Source organism: Salvelinus alpinus, chromosome 3 (genome assembly GCF_045679555.1).
Source record: "Salvelinus alpinus chromosome 3, SLU_Salpinus.1, whole genome shotgun sequence".
In the NCBI taxonomy this organism is placed as follows: Eukaryota; Metazoa; Chordata; class Actinopteri; order Salmoniformes; family Salmonidae; genus Salvelinus; species Salvelinus alpinus.
In genome coordinates, this window is record NC_092088.1 from 45,691,471 (window position 1) to 45,710,252 (window position 18,782).

The 18,782-nt window shown below is 44.1% G+C and overlaps 1 protein-coding gene across 6 annotated transcripts in view; it reads right to left on the reverse strand.

The window, feature by feature from the left end:
* LOC139570818 (Golgi-specific brefeldin A-resistance guanine nucleotide exchange factor 1-like) overlaps positions 1 to 18,782 on the reverse strand; it is a 117,626-nt gene that overhangs the window by 12,218 nt on the left and 86,626 nt on the right. For 3 of the 6 annotated variants that reach the window (XM_071393021.1, XM_071393018.1, XM_071393022.1), the window contains 21 exons: positions 17,737 to 17,884; positions 15,645 to 15,835; positions 15,362 to 15,533; positions 14,903 to 15,114; positions 14,707 to 14,805; positions 14,358 to 14,552; positions 13,919 to 14,114; positions 13,649 to 13,786; positions 13,445 to 13,533; positions 13,033 to 13,235; positions 12,619 to 12,742; positions 10,266 to 10,391; positions 8,776 to 8,858; positions 8,321 to 8,557; positions 4,970 to 5,063; positions 4,702 to 4,878; positions 4,305 to 4,369; positions 3,985 to 4,108; positions 3,765 to 3,836; positions 3,553 to 3,647; positions 3,091 to 3,244 (listed from right to left, as the gene is read on the reverse strand). In XM_071393021.1, the coding sequence (XP_071249122.1) occupies positions 3,091 to 3,244; positions 3,553 to 3,647; positions 3,765 to 3,836; positions 3,985 to 4,108; positions 4,305 to 4,369; positions 4,702 to 4,878; positions 4,970 to 5,063; positions 8,321 to 8,557; positions 8,776 to 8,858; positions 10,266 to 10,391; positions 12,619 to 12,742; positions 13,033 to 13,235; positions 13,445 to 13,533; positions 13,649 to 13,786; positions 13,919 to 14,114; positions 14,358 to 14,552; positions 14,707 to 14,805; positions 14,903 to 15,114; positions 15,362 to 15,533; positions 15,645 to 15,835; positions 17,737 to 17,884 (2,994 nt within the window). Of the gene's footprint in view, positions 1 to 3,090; positions 3,245 to 3,552; positions 3,648 to 3,764; positions 3,837 to 3,984; positions 4,109 to 4,304; positions 4,370 to 4,701; positions 4,879 to 4,969; positions 5,064 to 8,320; positions 8,558 to 8,775; positions 8,859 to 10,265; positions 10,392 to 12,618; positions 12,743 to 13,032; positions 13,236 to 13,444; positions 13,534 to 13,648; positions 13,787 to 13,918; positions 14,115 to 14,357; positions 14,553 to 14,706; positions 14,806 to 14,902; positions 15,115 to 15,352; positions 15,534 to 15,644; positions 15,836 to 17,736; positions 17,885 to 18,782 lie in introns of all 6 variants that reach the window. The other 3 variants (XM_071393019.1, XM_071393016.1, XM_071393017.1) reach the window with 1 other exon arrangement.

Genomic DNA, 18,782 nt, shown 5'->3' on the forward strand with positions numbered 1-18,782 from the left:
GGTGAGACTACTGCAATGTAAAACTATGATTTATACCTGAAATATGCACATTTTCGAACAAAACATATGCTATACAATAAATATGTTATCAGACTGTCATCTGATGAAGTTGTTTCTTGGTTAGTGACTATTTATATCTTTATTTGGTCGAATTTGTGATAGCTACCTATGCAGTAAAAAAATTGTGAAAATATGCGGTTGGGTCTTTTGCTATCGTGGTTAGCTAATAGAAATACATATTGTGTTTTCCCTGTAAAACATTTTAAAAATCGGAAATGATGGCTGGATTCACAAGATGTGTATCTTTCATCTGGTGTCTTGGACTTGTGATTTCATGATATTTAGATGCTAGTATTTACTTGTGGCGCTATGCTAGGCTATGCTAGTCAGCTTTTTTACTGATGAGGGTGCTCCCGGATCCGGGATTGTGACCAAGTAGAAGTTAATCAATTTCTTGATATGCCACACCTGTCAGGTGGATCGATTATCTTGGCAAAGGATAAATGCTCACTAACAGGGATGTAAACAAATTTGTGCACACAATTTGATAGAAATAAGCTTTTTGGAACATTTCTGGGATATTTTATTTCAGCTCATGAAACATGGGACCAACACCTTACATGTTGTATTTATAGTTTTGTTCAGTGTATCTACCTCAATTTCCTCCTACCCCTGCACATCGACTCAGTACTGGTACCCCATGTATAGTACCAGTCAAAAGTTTTTCTTTATTTTTTACTATTTTCTGCATTGTAGAATAATAGTGAAGACATCAAAACGATGAAATAACATAACATATGGAATCATGTAGTAACCAAAAAAAAGTGTCAAATCAAAATGTTTGATTCTTCAAAGTAGCCACCCTTTGCCTTGATGATAGCTTTGCACACTCTTGGCATTCTCTCAACCATCTTTACCTGCATTGCTTTTCCAACAGTCTTGAAGGAGTTCTCACATATGCTGAGCACTTGTTGGCTGCTTTTCCTTCACTCTGCCGTCCAACTCATCCCAAACCATCTCAATTGGGTTGAGGTCGGGTGATTGTGGAGGCCAGGTCATCTGATGCAGCACTCCATCACTTTCCTTCTTGGTCAAATAGTCCTTAAACAGCCTGGAGGTGTTGGGTCATTGTATGTTGAAAAACAAATGATAGTCCCACTAAGCGCAAACCAGATGGGACGGCATATCGCCGCAGAATACTGTGGTAGCCATGCTGATTAAGTGTGCCTTGAATTCTAAATAAGTCACAGACAGTGTCACCAGCAAAGCACCATCACACCTCCTCCATGCTTCACTGTGGGAACCACACATGCAGAGATCATCCGTTCAACTACTCTGCGTCTCACAAAGACACAGCGGTTGGAACCAAAAATCTCAAATTTGGACACATCAGACCAAAGGATAGATTTCCACCGGTCTAATGTCCATTGCTCATGTTTCTTGGCCCAAGCAAGTCTCCTCTTCTTATTGGTGTCATTTAGTAGTGGTTTCTTTGCAGCAATTTGACCACGAAGGCCTGATTCACACAGTCTCCTCTGAACAGTTGATGTTGTGATGTGTCTTTTACCTGAACTCTGTGAAGCATTTATTTGGGTTGCAATTTCTGAGGTGCAGTTAACTCTAATGAACTTATCCTCTGCAGCAGAGGTAACTCTGGGTTTTCCTTTCCTGTGTTAGTCCACATAAGAGCCAGTTTCATCATAGCGATTAATGGTTTTTGCGACTGCACTTGAAGAAACTTCCAAAGTTCTTGACAATTTTCAGATTGACTGACCTTCATGTCTTAAAGTAATGATGGACTGTCGTTTCTCTTTGTTAATATGAGCTGTTCTTGCCATAATATGGACTTGGTATTTTACCAAATAGGGCTATCTTCTGTATACCAACCCTATCTTGTCACAACACAACTGATTGGCTCAAACGCATTAAGGAAAGAAATTCCACAAATTAACTTTTAACAAGGCACAACTGTTAATTGAAAAGCATTCCAGGTGACTAACTCATGAAGGTGGTTGAGAGAATGCCAAAAGTGTGCAAAGCTGTCATCAAGGCAAAGGGTGGCTACTTTGAAGTGTTTAACACTACATGATTCCATATGTGTTATTTCATAGTTTTGATGTCTTCACTATTATTCTACAATGTAGAAAATAGTACAAATAAACAAAAACCCTTGAATGAGTAGGTGTCCAACTTTTGACTCGTACAGTATATAGCCATGCTATCATTGCTCATTGTGTATTTATTCCTTGTGTTACTATTTTTTCTCTCCCCCCTATTATTATTTATTTATATTGTTTTCTGCATTGTTGGGAAGGGCCCATAGGTAAGCATTTCACAGTTAGTCTACACCTGCCGTTTACGAAGCAAGTGACAACATCTGTATTTGAATCGTGTTGTCTTTTTTTCACGTTAAATAACAATAACTCACATAATATTATATTTGTACCACCAACCTGTAAACTACCTTTGCATAATTAGTCCATAACTAGACATGAAAGTGTTTTCTGGTGAGTTATTTGGTTTTCCATGGGTTGTAAAGTAGACCACATTGCATTTTTCTTTTTTTATATTGCTGAGAAAAGTATTCAAGCAATCAAGAGAAGCTGTAATGATATAGCAGTTCAAGGTCAATAGGAATGTCACATAATAAACACTATTGAGGTTACAGACCAGGGCATCAAGTCCCTCTTGGAAAAAAAGATTAGACCAGTTAAAACCTGGATAATCAAATTGTCCCACTGATCAACACAGACTGTAAGGTAGTTCATTGTGTGCCTTGATGCCCGAGCAAATACAACAATTGAGAGAAACATCTGACACCAGCAAACAACTATCACAGGAAACATCCTTTGTGACTTGTTATACAACAAATTGAAGCCTCCTTTTTAATTGCTTTAAAGACTAGGCCAGATAAGACCAATTGCTATGGTTAAAGGACATTGACCTAACAAAGCTGTGTGTGTGTGTCCATCAGATGTAAGACTCATTGGATCAACAGTCCAATCATTCAGTGCTATCACTGCATCATTTCTGTGTTAATGCAACGATGCACTCCTAGATAGTTTGGTTTCCCCTTTCGTGTGCGTGTACCTGGGAGCTGATGTCCTCTCTGCGCAGCAGGCGGATGGCCAGTCTGATGAGGCCCACCACGGCCCTCTCCACCAGGAAGCAGCTCTCTGTAGCCTGGACACACAGGTGGCACAGGTGATCCCGCACCGTCTGCCATACACACGACACACGGTCCCTAAACACACACACACACACACACACACACACACACACACACACACACACACACACACACACACACACACACACACACACACACACACACACACACACACACACACACACACACACACACACACACACACACACACACACAGAGAGAGAGAGAAAAACACACAAATGATAAGGACTCGATAGCATAACAAAGCTTGATGTTGAAACAGCTGATTTGACTGATGTCATTCCTAATGGACAGATGTGGGACAAAACACACTGGCCCTGACTCAAAGCAAACATTCTACCCTTTCTTCCCTCTGGCTGTACCTGTTCTCCATGACTATGCGTAGCAGCATCTCCAGGCAGAACGCAGCATCCTCCTCATCATACGTCTCCTCATCAGGTGTGACTGAGATCAGGGCCTGTCCACAAGAAACAGTTCTTAGAAAACAATACTTGAACGTTTTATACTCCCTGCATTTTAGTAATTAATATTCAGACAATACATAGACAATATTTGCCTGTAATGTTATGATTACCTTCATCAGCTCCTGTAGAGACTCCAGCTGCAGGAATTTACTCTCTGTGATCAGCTTCTCTGGGTCACATTGCTGGAGGGGGAGTGACAACCCCCCCAAAATGTTTTATTAATAAAACAATTAAATGCACTATATGAACTTATCAACAGAGGCAATTTGGATGAGTGTGATAGAGAGAAAGCAGTGGGCTAAGGGGTGATGGGTGTTGTAGTTCTGGTACCTTGATACAGAGCATGGCTGCCTGCTTGGCCTCCTGGTTCTCAGTAGAGGGCCCACGTTGACCAGACTGCTCCGCTCCACTCAGTGTCAGCCAGTTCACAAAGCTCAGCACCGCAGACTCACCCCTGGGAGAAAGGGAGGAAGACATAGAGATGTCAAACACGTTAAAAAAACATGTAATGTTTAATGATAGCCACCCATTTTACAACATGGAACTGGATTTAAATGTCAGAAAAGCTCTAGGTTTTTTTTAAGTGAAAGAGCTCAGCCTGGTATTTGAGCGAAACAGATGATGTGACATGATTCTAAGGTGACTTTTACCGATTTGACGGCGTCTCTTCTCTTTGAAGGGAAATCGTTCCATTTGGCTCCACAAAATCCTCCACCTGAATGGACATAAGCACACAAACGCCACAGACATTCAAGAAGGAAGTCATGTCTAGTTTAATATCAGTAGGTGGCAGTAGAACATTCATAATGTCTTACAGAAGAGTCCGCAGTCTTCCAAATTCAAACAGAGAACCATTTCATCCAGCAAAATGAATGGAAGGTTTGAATGTTCCAAAGGTACTCATAAACATGATTGAGGGCATTCGTTTTTTCTGACCATGTAACCTGACCAGGAAAAAAAATGCTCACCCTTTCTGGTTACGTCACAACAAGGTCAGGTAAATCTCCTGTCCCTGACCATTGTCAGTAATAACGAAACAGTTCTGACCTCCAGCATGGCCTTGGGCAGCAGCTCGGCTCTGAACAGCTGCAGCATGGAGTCCATGATGTTCTTCCAGCCCTCCCTCAGGATGTCACCGTGCCGGTGGGCCAGGTGGAACATTGTTTTCGCCGCTATCTGTGCCTTCCCGTTACTCCCAAACACTGTGGGCAGGTTCTCCACCGACTGTATTGAAACCATCCAGTGGAAAACGTTAGAATACTCTAGTGCACTAGTTGAAATGTGGAGGTTCCCACATTTGAAATTAAGCACTTACCTCACTGCTGAGTGTTGTAAACTTGCAGAGGGAGATGATCAAATTATCAAAAACGTCACTGAATCCATAATGAGCTGATATCATGGCACATTTCCTAAAAGGAGAGAGAGAAACAGATCATCAAGCCTCGCTCTCATTCGCTGCTTTCCCCAAGGGACCCTTCTTCAGCATCTCCTCAGAGCCACATCGCTGGGCCCAGAACCATCTGTGACTCGTTTCAGGAAACTAGGCGTATGTCGTGCGTCACTACTTCACAGGAGAGCCATTTGAACAAACTTTTTTTTAATCAAAGTGAGTTTTTTGGCATAAATGCCTTCTGAAACATGTGAACTTTCATTTGCCTTAATAACAAACTTGTAGGCCATCTGTAAATACGAATAAAATTGTTAAATTATGAGCCTAGTTGGTTTAGCCACAGAAAAGTTTTGAAATCAGTGGAAATAGAGTATGATCGCTAACGAGATGGAGAAAATGTTGCCATTTGATTGCAAATATGCAGACGGAGTCGAAAAGGGAACACACAAAAGGCTGTTACATCTTCAAACTAAGGGCAACCCTTGCGTCCGTGACAGAGGGAGAAGCGGCCATCCATGTATACGGGTAAGAGAGTCTAGCTAGCTACACGTTTCTAATTTTGTCAGAAAATCGTTTTCATTTCAAGTTAAAGTGTACTGTTAGCTAGCTGGCTAGCTATTTATTTGAGACTAAATTGATTTTATTTACGTATTACATTAAATAAAATAAAAGTGTTCATTCAGTATTGTTGTAATTGTCATTATTATTATTATTATTACAAATATATATATAATATAAAAATCGTCCGATTCATCGGTATCGGCTTTTCTTGGTCCTCCAATAATCGGTATTGGTGTTGAAAAATCATTATCGGTCGACCTCTACTCTGGATTAGACGTCGACCGATTCTGATTTTCAACGCCGATACCGATACCGATTATTGGAGGACCAAAAAAAGCCAATACCGATTAATCGGCCGATTTTTAAAATGTATTTGTAATAATGACAATTACAACAATACTGAATGAACACTTTTATTTTAACTTAATATAATACATCAATAACATCTATTTAGCCTCAAATAAATAATGAAACATGTTCAATTTGGTTTAAATAATGCAAAAACAAAGTGTTGGAGAAGAAAGTAAAAGTGCAATATGTGCCATGTAAGAAAGCTAACGTTTAAGTTCCTTGCTCAGAACATGAGAACATATGAAAGCTGGTGGTTCCTTTTAACATGAGTCTTCAATATTCCCAGGTAAGAAGTTTTAGGTTGTAGTTATTATAGGAATTATAGGACTATTTCTCTCTATACGATTTGTATTTCATATACCTTTGACTATCGGATGTTCTTATAGGCACTTTAGTATTGCCAGTGTAACAGTATAGCTTCCATCCCTCTCCTCGCCGCTACCTGGGCTCGAACCAGGAACACATCGACAACAGCCATCCTCGAAGCAGCGTTACCCATGCAGAGCAAGGGGAACAACTACTCCAAGTCTCAGAGCGAGTGACGTTTGAAACGCTATTAGCGCGCACCCAGCTAACTAGCTAGCCATTTCACATCGGTTACACCAGCCTAATCTCGGGAGTTGATAGGCTTGAAGTCATAAACAGCGCAATGGAAGAGTTGCTGGCAAAACGCATGAAAGTGCTGTTTGAATGAATGCTTACGAGCCTGCTGGTGCCTACTATCGCTCAGTCAGACTGCTCTATCAAATCATAGACTTAATTATAACATAATAACACACAGAAATACGAGCCTACGGTCATTAATATGGTCGAATCCGGAAACTATCATTTCGAAAACAAAACGTTTATTCTTTCAGTGAAATACGGAACCGTTCCGTATTTTATCTAACGGATGGCATCCCTAAGTCTAAATATTGCTGTTACATTGCACAACCTTCAATGTTATGTCATAATTACATAAAAGTCTGGCAAATTAGTTCGCAATGAGCCAGGCGGCCCAAACTGTTGCATATACCCTGACTCTGCGTGCAATGAACGCAAGAGAAGTGACACAATTTCACCTGGTTAATATTGCCTGCTAACCTTTCTTTTTGCTAAATATGCAGGTTTAAAAATATATACTTCTGTGTATTGATTTTAAGAAAGGCATTGATGTTTATCTTTAGGTACACGTTGGAGCAACGACAGTCCTTTTTCGCGAATGCGCACCGCATCGATTATATGCAACGCAGGACACGCTAGATAAACTAGTAATATCATCAACCATGTGTAGTTATAACTAGTGATTATGATTGATTGATAGTTTTTTGTAAGATAAGTTTAATGCTAGCTAGCAACTTACCTTGGCTTCTTACTGCATTCACGTAACAGGCAGGCTCCTCGTGAGGCAGGTGTTTAGAGCGTTGGACTAGTTAACCGTAAGGTTGCAAGATTGAATCCCTAAGCTGACAAGGTAAAAATCTGTCGTTCTGCCCCTGAACAAGGCAGTTAACCCACCGGTCCTAGGCCGTCATTGAAAATAAGAATGTGTTCTTAACTGACTTGCCTCGTTAAATAAAGTTGTACAAAAATATACATAAAAAAATCGGCAAAATCGGCATCCAAAAATACCGATTTCCGATTGTTATGAAAACTTGAAATCGTCCCTGATTAATCGGCCATTCCGATTAATCGGTCGACCTCTACTCTGGATAACATAAAAACAGCCTAACCAGCTCTGCTAGGGCAAGTAAAATGGTCAGAGTGAGCTGTTCTCTCATTTGTGTCAGGAAGCAGCTAGCCAACTTTAACAAGTTAGCTTGGGTGCTTGACTGCTGTCAGGTCAGAAAGCTTGGATCAACCGTACTTTTCGGCCAGAGCGTCCGGTGTGCGCTCTGAAGCTCCGAGAGCGAAACGCTCTGAATTTACAAATGGCCAATCTGACAACGCTCTGAGTTTATGAACGCCCAGAGCACACTCTGGCACTCCAGATTAAATTTACGAACACATCCGTAGTATAAACCAGCATTTAGTCTAGAAATCTTTGGTTGTTTAGTACATAGACTCACATGTGAATCCTTAAAGAGATGGGTGGGGCTAAAGCTTAAAAGGGTGTGAACGACGCTGAATGGGTGAAGACAAAGAAGAGCTCTTCCAGTAGGTAACAAAACATTTAAGGGTCATTTTCTCAAAAGTGAGATTACAAGTTTATCAACTTTTAAAGCAGAATTACTTTCCCATTGTACTTTCTCAACTGTAGTGTATGATATACCATTTTCTATCTCTGAGTCTCTACTTTTATTCAATGTAAAAAACACAATTTAAAATTTTGATACATAAGACTGAATCGAGCCGGTCGGTCACATCTGAGCAGGCCTAGTGTACCTAAAGCCAGCAATGGCCCTCTGGATGATTGTGTCGTCCAGGCTCTTGTCGAAGACGTAGGAGAGGGCTGCGATGGTGGGCCCCCAGGTCATGGTGAACAGGTCGTGGTCGTAGCTGCCGACGGGCACATGGAGGAAGACTCCCTCGGAGGTGGCCCCCCGGTGGAGCAGCACGTTCCATACATAGTTCTCCTTCACCAGGCCAGACTGCTCGTCTGGCATCACTATCTCTTCATTCCTACACGACAGAGAATACCATGATTGCTAAGGCAACTTTGATCATCTAGGGTGGGTCGTTTGACATGGGGAAAAAACCCAGACATAACTTACTGTCAAAGTGCCAACGCTGAAACAAATAAGTACATCCTCTGGAAATAAGATTGATTTTCTTCATCTTGTGTGTGTGTGTACGTCACAAACATTTCTATATAAGATCTACAAAAGACTATGGCTTACTTGATTGCATTGTAGATGTCCTCCAGCATATCCTGATCAAAGTCTGTATTTCCATTCACACCCTTCAGATTCTTCTTGAATTGCTACATGAAGGGGGAAAAAAGAAAGACAGTTAACACTGATAATATGGGAATCAGGGCACCCTCATCACACCAATCATTGTGGAGCTCTGCCAGCTAGCCTGGCTCTGGTATCCAATGCTTTGGCATGCAATGCTCTTGCTAATTGAGCATCCAATAATTAAGGGGGTAGGGGTCCAAGCTTTACCAACGTATGTGTCACTTAATACGGTTAGGTGTAGTGTTAGTCAAACAGGATCGAGGCCAAGAGCCACAGCAAATAAACACATCCACCGTGTGTTGACTGATCGAATCAAGGCTCCTGGTTGGCTGCGTGCTTTGGCTAATGGCAGGTAAACCAGAGGGGAAACTCGAGATGCTTTGCAGCGGGATGGACAGACAGAGAAATAAACACAGTGAGGGCTCAGGGTCGGCGTGGAGCAGACGACGGTAACAATAGCCTCCACAGACACAAAGCAGCTGGCCGTGATGCCTGCCAAGTAATCATGGGACTGACAGCCAGAGACAGCAGAGCTGTTTCCACACCGACATGTTTGTTGAAGAGCTACAATGTTGCACTATGCACTAGCTGAGTATAATTCAGAGCAATAGCATCTTCGACTATTGCCATGAGCCTCACAGAATATCGTATCATGGCATTTGTATGACAATTGGATAGGTCACATCGTAAGAACTTTCATCCGTAATTACGGTGTTGTTATATACTGTGCTGAGAGTCAGTAAACTGAACAGTGGGAATTTCATTGCCCTCTAAAATTTCTTATCGAAGGTCACAATTGCAAATGGCAACCGAGGATCGGGTATGTCTTGTGTGGGAGAATGGCCCACCATAGGCCTCTTCAGAACCCTGCCCATGGGACTTGTGTTTAGTCTTCAGGCGCTGTCACTCACACAGAGAGAGGGAGCCAGGACTACTCCTCCCGTCCTCGCCCACCCCCCTCACTTCTCCCACCCCTCCCGTCACGTCCTCTCTCCCTCCTCACTTCTTCCACCCTTGACTAAGCAGGATGACCTAATCCCATAGACCACCACTGGGCACAGCTGTTACTGGAGGTCGGCTTTCTTCAGACCATCAGAGGGTCTGGAAGAACCAGCACAACATACTAAATGTAGGGTGTCTAAAAGGGTCTTAACAGGGCCTCTTGTGAAACCCATCGCTGCATGGCACAAAGCGCTCATAAGAGGTGATTCACATCATATCTAACATATGTGGGTTATAGGTGCATTTCTGAACATTTCAACTAAAGACAAAATAAGATCGGATAAGATTTTGTTTTGTAGTAGTAGAAAAATTAAATTGGTAGGAATAGTAACTTAGTCCATTTATATCAATAAAATATATTTAAAATATAAAAATAGTGAGCGAGTTTTCATGGGAAATAAATAGTGTGTGTGTGTGTGTGTGTTTACCTCAATGGTCATGGGGATGTTCTGCTTGCGCACGTTGTTGTTGTGTTGGTCCATGTTGAGCATGATGACAGCATAGGCCAGGGCGAAGCCTGCGTCGTTGGTCATGAAGGGAGAGCCGTTCACTTTCTACACACACAGGGAAAGACACACTAATATAACCCTCTGTCCATAGAAATACTTTCCAGGTCACGAGGGCAACCCTCTCCGGTTATTTAAGGAGCAGCCAGTGGCCTTGCTGGTTTTGTCCCCCTGCCCTCGACAGACAGGCCGGCTCTGTTTATTATGTATGCCTAGTCACTTTACCCCGACCTACAAGTGCATATTACATCAATAAACTCAACTAACCTGTACCCCCGCACACAGACTCTCGGTACTGGTACCCCATGTATATAGCCTCATTATTGTTAGTTTTGTGTTACTTTTAAAAACATATAATTTCTTACTTAAGTTTATTTAGTAAATATTTTCTTAACTCATTTTTGTTAAAACTGCATTGTTGGTTAAGGGCTTGTAAGTAAGCATTTTACGGTAAGGTCTACTGTTGTATGCGGCGCATGTGTATAAATCAAATCAAATTGTATTTGTCACATCAACAGCTGAGTTCCAGATACACACATCAATATAACAACCTTGGCATATCAAAACATCTAAACTCAGCAACAACAAAAAAACGTCCCTTTTTCAGGACCCTGTCTTTCAAAGATAAATCGTAAAAGTCCAAATAACTTCACAGATCTTCATTGTGAAGGGTTTAAACACTGTTTCCCATGCTTGTTCAATGAACCATAAACAATTAATGAACATGCACCTGTGGAATGGTCGTTAAGACACTAACAGCTTACAGAAGGTAGGCAATTAAGGTCACAGTTATGAAAACTTAGAGAACTGCAGATGTGGCCAGGGAAATAAATCGCAATGTCCGTACCGTGAGACGCCTAAGACAGAGCTACAGGGAGACAGGACGGACAGCTGATCGTCCTCGCAGTGGCAGACCACGTGTAACAACACCTGCAAAGGATTAATACATCCGAACATCACACCTGCGGGACAGGTACAGGATGGTAACAACAACTGCCCGAGTTACACCAGGAACGCACAATCCCTCCATCAGTGCTCAGACTGTACGCAATAGGCTGAGAGAAGCTGGACTGAGGGCTTGTAGGCCTGTTGTAAGGCAGGTCCTCACCAGACATCACCGGCAACATCGTCGCCTATGGGCACAAACCCACCGTCGCCGGACCAGACAGGACTGGCAAAAAGTGCTCTTCACTGACGAGTCACGGTTTTGTCTCACCAGGGATGATGGTCAGATTCGTGTTTATCGTCGAAGGAATGAGTGTTACACCGAGGCCTGTACTCTGGAGCAGGATTGAGGTGGAGGGTCCGTCATGGTCTGGGGCGGTATGTCACAGCATCATCGGACTGAGCTTGTTGTCATTGCAGGCAGTCTCAATGCTGTGCGTTACAGGGAAGAAATCCTCCTCCCTTATGTGGTACTCTACCTGCCGGCTCATCCTGATATGACCCTCCAGCATGATAATGCCACCAGCCACTGCTCGTTCTGTGTGTGATTTCCTTGGTGGAAGAGTGTGATAACATCTCACAGCAAGAACTGGCAAATCTGGTGCAGTCCATGAGGAGATGCACTGCAGTACTTAATGCAGCTGGTGGCCACACCAGATACGGACTGTTACTTTTGATTTTGACCCCCCCTTTGTTCAGGCACACATTATTCCATTTCTGTTAGTCACCTGTCTGTGGAACTTGTTCAGTTTATGTCTCAGTTGTTGAATCTTATGTTCATACAAATATTTACACGTTAAGTTCGCTGAAAATAAACGCAGTTGACAGTGCGAGGACGTTTCTTTTTTTGCTGAGTTTATATTTGTCCTGCTGAAAGTGCAGTCACAGCTGCTCAAAGAGACATGTGTGTGTGCAGTAAGAATATCTGTGAACTCATTCAAGGCGATTGTGTATGGACAGGGAGACTATGAAAAGACATTACAATAAAATATTTTCCAGGTCACGAGGACGACTCTCTCCGGTTATTTAAGGAGCAGCCAGTGGCCCTGCTGGTTTTGTCCCCCTGCCCTTGATAGACAGGCCGGCTCTGTTATGTCAGCCTTGCAGTTGCAACTTTATCCTGTTCCCCTAATTACCTGAGTGACTAATGTTCCTGGCCTTGATCCAGATCAGGGTCACAGTTCCACTGGACGTAATTACATGATGATAGGGACAGTTGGTGGCAACGATTGCCTTGCGGTAATGGAAGAAGTGTGTCCCTCCCTGTGCCCCTGTGCATGTGTGTGAGGAAAAAGAGAGACTTCCAAGGGGGGTAAGGCAGCTGACTTACATGCCAGGTGTCTGTGAAGGTTTCCAAAAGTCTATGGATGACCGGAGCCTCTCCTGGCAGTCTGAAGGCCTCCAGATACAGACGCAGCGCCTCGTCAATACGCAGCCCTCGGAAGGTGAACGTGCTGCACGTGAGAATGAGTATAATTCACTAATATGGATATTCTGAAGTATATTCTTCCGTTTCCTGTCAGGTCTTTTTACTCAGCTAAACATATCCATTTGTTTACTGCATTTTATAATTGTTAGCGATTAAAGACAATTCCTAGGGTTCAACTAAATAAACGTCACTGCTTCACTATTCATTGCTGCACTAGTAACCCGAGCAAAGCTTCAGTACAATTCAATGAAGGAGAAGATCCAACTGGTTGTACATCATGCTGCCCGGTAATAAGAAGAAGACTGGGGCTCCTACCTGACGAAGCTGTCCAGTAGCTCCATGTATTTGCGGTCACTGATGAACTCTCCGATCTGCTTCTTGTCGAGGCGGGGGTTCTCCCGGAGCCACTGGGCCACCTCGTTGTTGTCCATGGGGCTGCTGAGGAGACCCTTCTCCTGCAGGAACTGGATGCCCTTCTTAGGCTTCTGGTTGAACTGCTCTGTGCCGCTGTTCAGCAGCTGTATTCGTACAATATAAATATGATCACTTTATCTTAGCGACACAAAGCGGGTCGAATCACAACTTGAGATCCACAAGCGGACTCAAACGCCATTGTTGTCAATGCATGGTTTATGTCAAAGTCTGAGTTACAGGACGTGTGGAAACATCATTAACGGCCACGCATAAGTCATTTAAAACAGATGCACAACAAAATCATAAAACATACCTTCTTTTTATTTCTGATGTCCAACAGCTCTTGAGAATCAGGTAAACAAGACGAGAAGCGTTGTGGCTTTTTTGGTTCTTTCTTCTCAGCTAAAATAAAAAATAAAATGTTCACACTTAAATCAATTTCATTCATGTCTATGAAACTGAATGTTAACCCGGTGCTTGAGGAGACCTGGCCACTGGTTAGTAAAATCAAACTTACCTGGTTCTGTCTCCTCCTGGTCTCGTCTGCCCAGTCTCATCTTCTCTGCCATCAGGTGTCCGCTGGTAGGTGGTAGGGGCACACTGTCAGCCTCTGGAACATTCTGACCGTTGGCACTGTTCACCTGCCTGCTCGCTTCTACAACCACATCAGAAAAACATTAATGAATAACCCTCTATACACATCTGATACAATCATTGTCAATGTAAATGATGGACAAAGACCATCAAAGCTGAAAGTATACCAAGTGTATGAGAGCAATCGGCGTACCCGTGGTTGTGTCTGTACAGTCGTTGGGTGAGCACTCCCCTTCTGCCAACACCATTTCTGCTGATTGGTCCTGCTGAGTGGTGCTGTTGAGCACCTTGGCCTGGCAGTGGGCCTCAGTGCTGTCAATCACAGTGAGTAGGGCCTCTAGTGAGAGGAGGTGGGTTGTGTAGAGCTGTCCGGACACAGGGAAGGCATTCTGCAAGACAACATGACACAAATACACCATAGTTCAACAAAAGAGAACAATGTTCCCCTGAAAATGAAAAGCATGTGACGGTGTGCATCAAAAGGAAACAAATGAAGTATTAAGCCTTGACTGAACGGGACAGTGGACACTCTTCTAATGCAGATTTTTAGAAAGTAAACAAAACCCTAAGCTCTCCGGAGTGATCATCAAGTGAGTGTGAGTGGCCAGAGAACAGGCATCATCAGTTCCCACCTTGGAGAGCAGCTTGGTGAGGTCTTCAAACAGGTTTGAGCAGTAGAAGTCACAGTCGTGGTTGATGTAGAGCTCGGTGACGAAGCTGGGGATCCTCGAGAGCTGCACCAGGGCCTCCAGGGCCATCTCCTTCATCTCATAGGGCATCTTCATGTTCTCTGACGTGATGATGTCCATCAGCTTCTTCAGATACATCTGCAGACCGTGAGAAGGTGGTTAAGTTGGTCACTCTGTTCAGCTGCTGCTTTTTACCATGACTCAGCTTGTGTGTGGTGGTGTCAAACTAGTCATTAGTGTGTGAACACGTGTGACAATATCAAATGCGAAGAAAATAAACACTCCCAAGTACCTCGAGCTGAAACTTCAAATGTCCTCGCATGCTCTCAAAGAGCAAGAAGCACGCTCGGATGGAGGCGGCATACAGGTTCATACGGTCCACACTTAGCAACTGAAATAGAAAAAAACAACACGGTAGTTACGTTGTATTGTGTTGAACAGATGCAATAGAAGGTTCCCCTCCTGAACAAACCTGTGGCGTACAGTACCTGGAAGAGGTGTCTGCAGAGCTCGTCTTTGACCAGGCCCAGCAGTGACTGGTAGGGGGCGATGTGAGCCGCCTCCAGAGCCACGGTCAGCAACTGCAGGCCCATGTGCATCATGGCGTCCGTGTTGTGGCGGTCATGGGGGTTGGTCAGTGAGATGAGGAAGCGGAAGATCTCCCGCAGACAGGGCAGGGAGTAGGGGATGAGAGCCGCACCTGGGAGGTTAGGAAATGACAACATGACAGTTAGGAGAGGATTCAAAGCCATCATTTGGGTGAGGCGTCAGGTTGGGGTGAGACACGGTATATAAAAGGAGACACGCAGAGACAAGTTGTGAGACATGGGTTGAGACATGTTGAGACATGAGGAGAGACATAAGGAGACACACAAGGTGAAATGCGAAGTGGAACAGGGTGAAATCCAAACAATGCTGGAGGTGGTGGGATGGCTCACCATCCTCACCGTCTCTCTGTGTTTGCTGTGGTGTGAAGCGGACTCCTCGGGGGTTGACATAGTCCATGTCATGTAATGAGGCTGAGTCCGAATGCTCCGTCACAGATTCTCCGTCCTCCAGGACCTCAGGGATGGACTCCACCGAGGTTGACTGGGCATGCTCCACCTGCCTACCCTCAGACTGGCAGGGGAAACAGAAAAATCAGCGTATGAACATTAATGAGCATGAACAAAGACTAGGAATATGCAAAAAGTGACCGATAACATAGCTGATTCCAGTGTCCCCCCCCACCTGAGTGTACAGGTGTCCAGGCTCTGTGGAAGGGGTGGTGGCGGCAGAGCTGCTCTGGTCCAGGTCTGTCAGGTCCTCTCTGGAGGTGGCCTTGGAGCAGGTGTCCAGGCCGCTGTCTGTGGGGATGGACATGGAGGAGGCCACGCTGTCTGAGACAGACAAACTATCCTGCTCGATGAATGGGACACCACCTGGTAGAAACACACAGACCTGTGTTAGCTACATCAGCATTTTTTGTTGAAGATCGCCTAGACTTATCCATGCTATTCATCTCTCCACTTTAAAATGCATGACAGTATAAATGTTAATATATCTATGAGGTTTAAGTTTAATAGAGACATACAATGAAACTCCCTTGGACCAAATATGATTCTCTAAGCTGTTCTTTACCGAAGAGGCATTTGTTATTGATGTTGTGGCGGGGCATGCATTGATAATGTTTGATCAATTGTCTGTCTTCCGGTTATTACAACGCGGTCGACTTAGGGGTTCGAGCATCGGTCGACTGTCTGTGCCCTTCCTTAGTTTACCTTCTATGTCTATCCCCCCGATCTTGTTTCTAACACGGTCTGAAAAAACAATAAAATGTGTTAAAAGAAAATGTTCATAAACAAAAAAAAGAAACGTCCCTTTTTCAGGGCCCTGCCTTTCAAAGGTAATTCGTAAAAATCTAAATAACTTCACAGATCTTCATTGTAAAGGGTTTAAACACTTTTTCCCATGCTTGTTAAATTAACCATAAACAATTAATGAACATAAGACACTAACAGCTTACAGAAGGTAGGCAATTAAGGTCACAGTTATGAAAACTTAGGACACTAAAGAGGCCTTTCTACTGACTCTGAAAAACACCAAAAGAAAGATGCCCAGGGTCCCTGCTCATCTGCGTGAACATGTCTTAGGCATGCTGCAAGGAGGCATGAGGACTGCAGATGTGGCCAGGGAAATAAATCGCAATGTCCGTACTGTGAGACGCCTAAGACAGCGCTACAGGGAGACAGGACGGACAGCTGATCGTCCTCGCAGTGGCAGACCACGTGTAACAACACCTGCAAAGGCTCAATACATCTGAACCTCACACCTGCGGGACAGGTACAGGATGGCAACAACAACTGCCCGAGTTACACCAGGAATGCACAATCCTTTCATCAGTGCTCAGACTGTCCGCAAGACGCTGAGAGAGGCTGGACTGAGGGCTTGTAGGCCTGCTGTAAGGCAGGTCCTCACCAGACATCACCGGCAACATCGTCGCCTATGGGCGCAAACCCACTGTCGCTGGACCAGACAGGACTGGCAAAAAGTGCTCTTCACTGACGAGTCGCGGTTTTGTCTCACCAGGGGTGATGGTCGAATTCGCGTTTATCGTCGAAGGAATGAGCGTTACACCGAGGCCTATACTCTGGAGTGGGATCGATTTGGAGGTGGAGGGTCCGTCATGGTCTGGGGCGGTGTGTCACAGCATCATCGGAATGAGCTTGTTGTCATTGCAGGCAATCTCAACGCTGTGCGTTACAGGGAAGACATCCTCCTCCCACATGTGGTACCCTTCCTGCAGGCACATCCTGACATGACCATCCAGCATGACAATGCCACCAGCCATACTGCTCGTTCTGTGCGTGATTTCCTGTAAAACAGGAACGTCAGTGTTCTGCCATGGCCAGCGAAGAGCCCGGATCTCAATCCCATTGAGCAAGTCTGGGACCTGTTGGATCCGAGGGTGAGGGCTAGGGCCATTCCTCCCAGAAATGTCCAGGAACTTGTAGGTGCCTTGGTGAAAGAGTGGGGTAACATCTCACAGCAAGAACTGGCAAATCTGGTGCAGTCCATGAGGAGGAGATGCACTGCAGTACTTAATGCAGCTGGTGTCCACACCAGATACTGACTGTTACTTTTGATTTTGACCCCCCCTTTGTTCAGGGACACATTATTCCATATCTGTTAGTCACATGTCTGTGGAACTTGTTCAGTTTATGTCTCAGTTGTTGAATCTTGTTATGTTCATACAAATATTTACACATGTTAAGTTTGCTGAAAATAAATGCAGTTGACAGGACGTTTCTTTTTTTGCTGAGTTTGCAAGATTGAGTCTCACCAGAGAGGTTGTTGTTGCTGAGGGTGGTGGTAGGGGCCTGCTCCAACCCGCCCGAGGCACTTCGCACCATGTGACGGGGGGGATGGGGCGAGCGCTTCTGCTTCTTCCACTTTGACGACTCACTCATCCCACCAGCACGCATCTTCAGCTAAAACCGGTAGAACACACACAGTCAGTACACAAATACACAAAACCACTGGCTGTGCTCTTGGCTAGAGGGTGTTGTAATATCATCATATATTGTACAGATGATGGTATCAGGTTAATCTTTTAAAGGCAATAGGATCCTTTTCCATACAGTATTTGGACAGTGCCCCAGTATAACGCAGTCTTAAAACAGAAAGTCATACACAGACGTCTGAAAACACAACACTGTTTACTAACAGCTGAGATTGCATAGCAGTCACCCCAATGGCAAGATACAATATCTGTACAAAGGTGGAATAAGAAAATTCAACAAAAAGTCACACAGGATTAAATACAAGAAACAAATTCAAGCAGCCACAATGAAAAAGGTCATGGCATGGTTTTGTTAGTGTACTCCAACACTTATAATGAATCTAACTACATCAATACATCTTTTAAAAACATCTGCAAATTGTATTTTTTTTATATATTTTTTAATAGCATTGTGTATGAATCTTCAGAAGTGGGTGGTTAGTGGGTTCAGAATAAGAGGACAGGAGGGGCAGGGAGGATGAGGAGGAGGGATGGTCATTCTCCAACTGAGTCACCAGTCATCTCCTTACCTGCACTCGTTTGTTTTTCCACAACATATTGTAAGCCTCAGGAGAGAAGGGGGCAGGTGCCCGTGATTAGTGATGGACGACATGTCAGCAGCAGCACACAGACAAGCAACTCACTCAGTGATGCATGGGGTGTGGGGGGGGGTTCAAACAGAGTACCATGCAAACCCCACCAGGATGGGCTTGTTTGGGGAAGAGGGTAGCGGATTAGGGGGAGGGACACAGGCAGGCTCCATACGGAGACTTTCACGAATGAGCAGGCAATCAGACAGAACGGCAAACTTCACATTGTAACTGCTC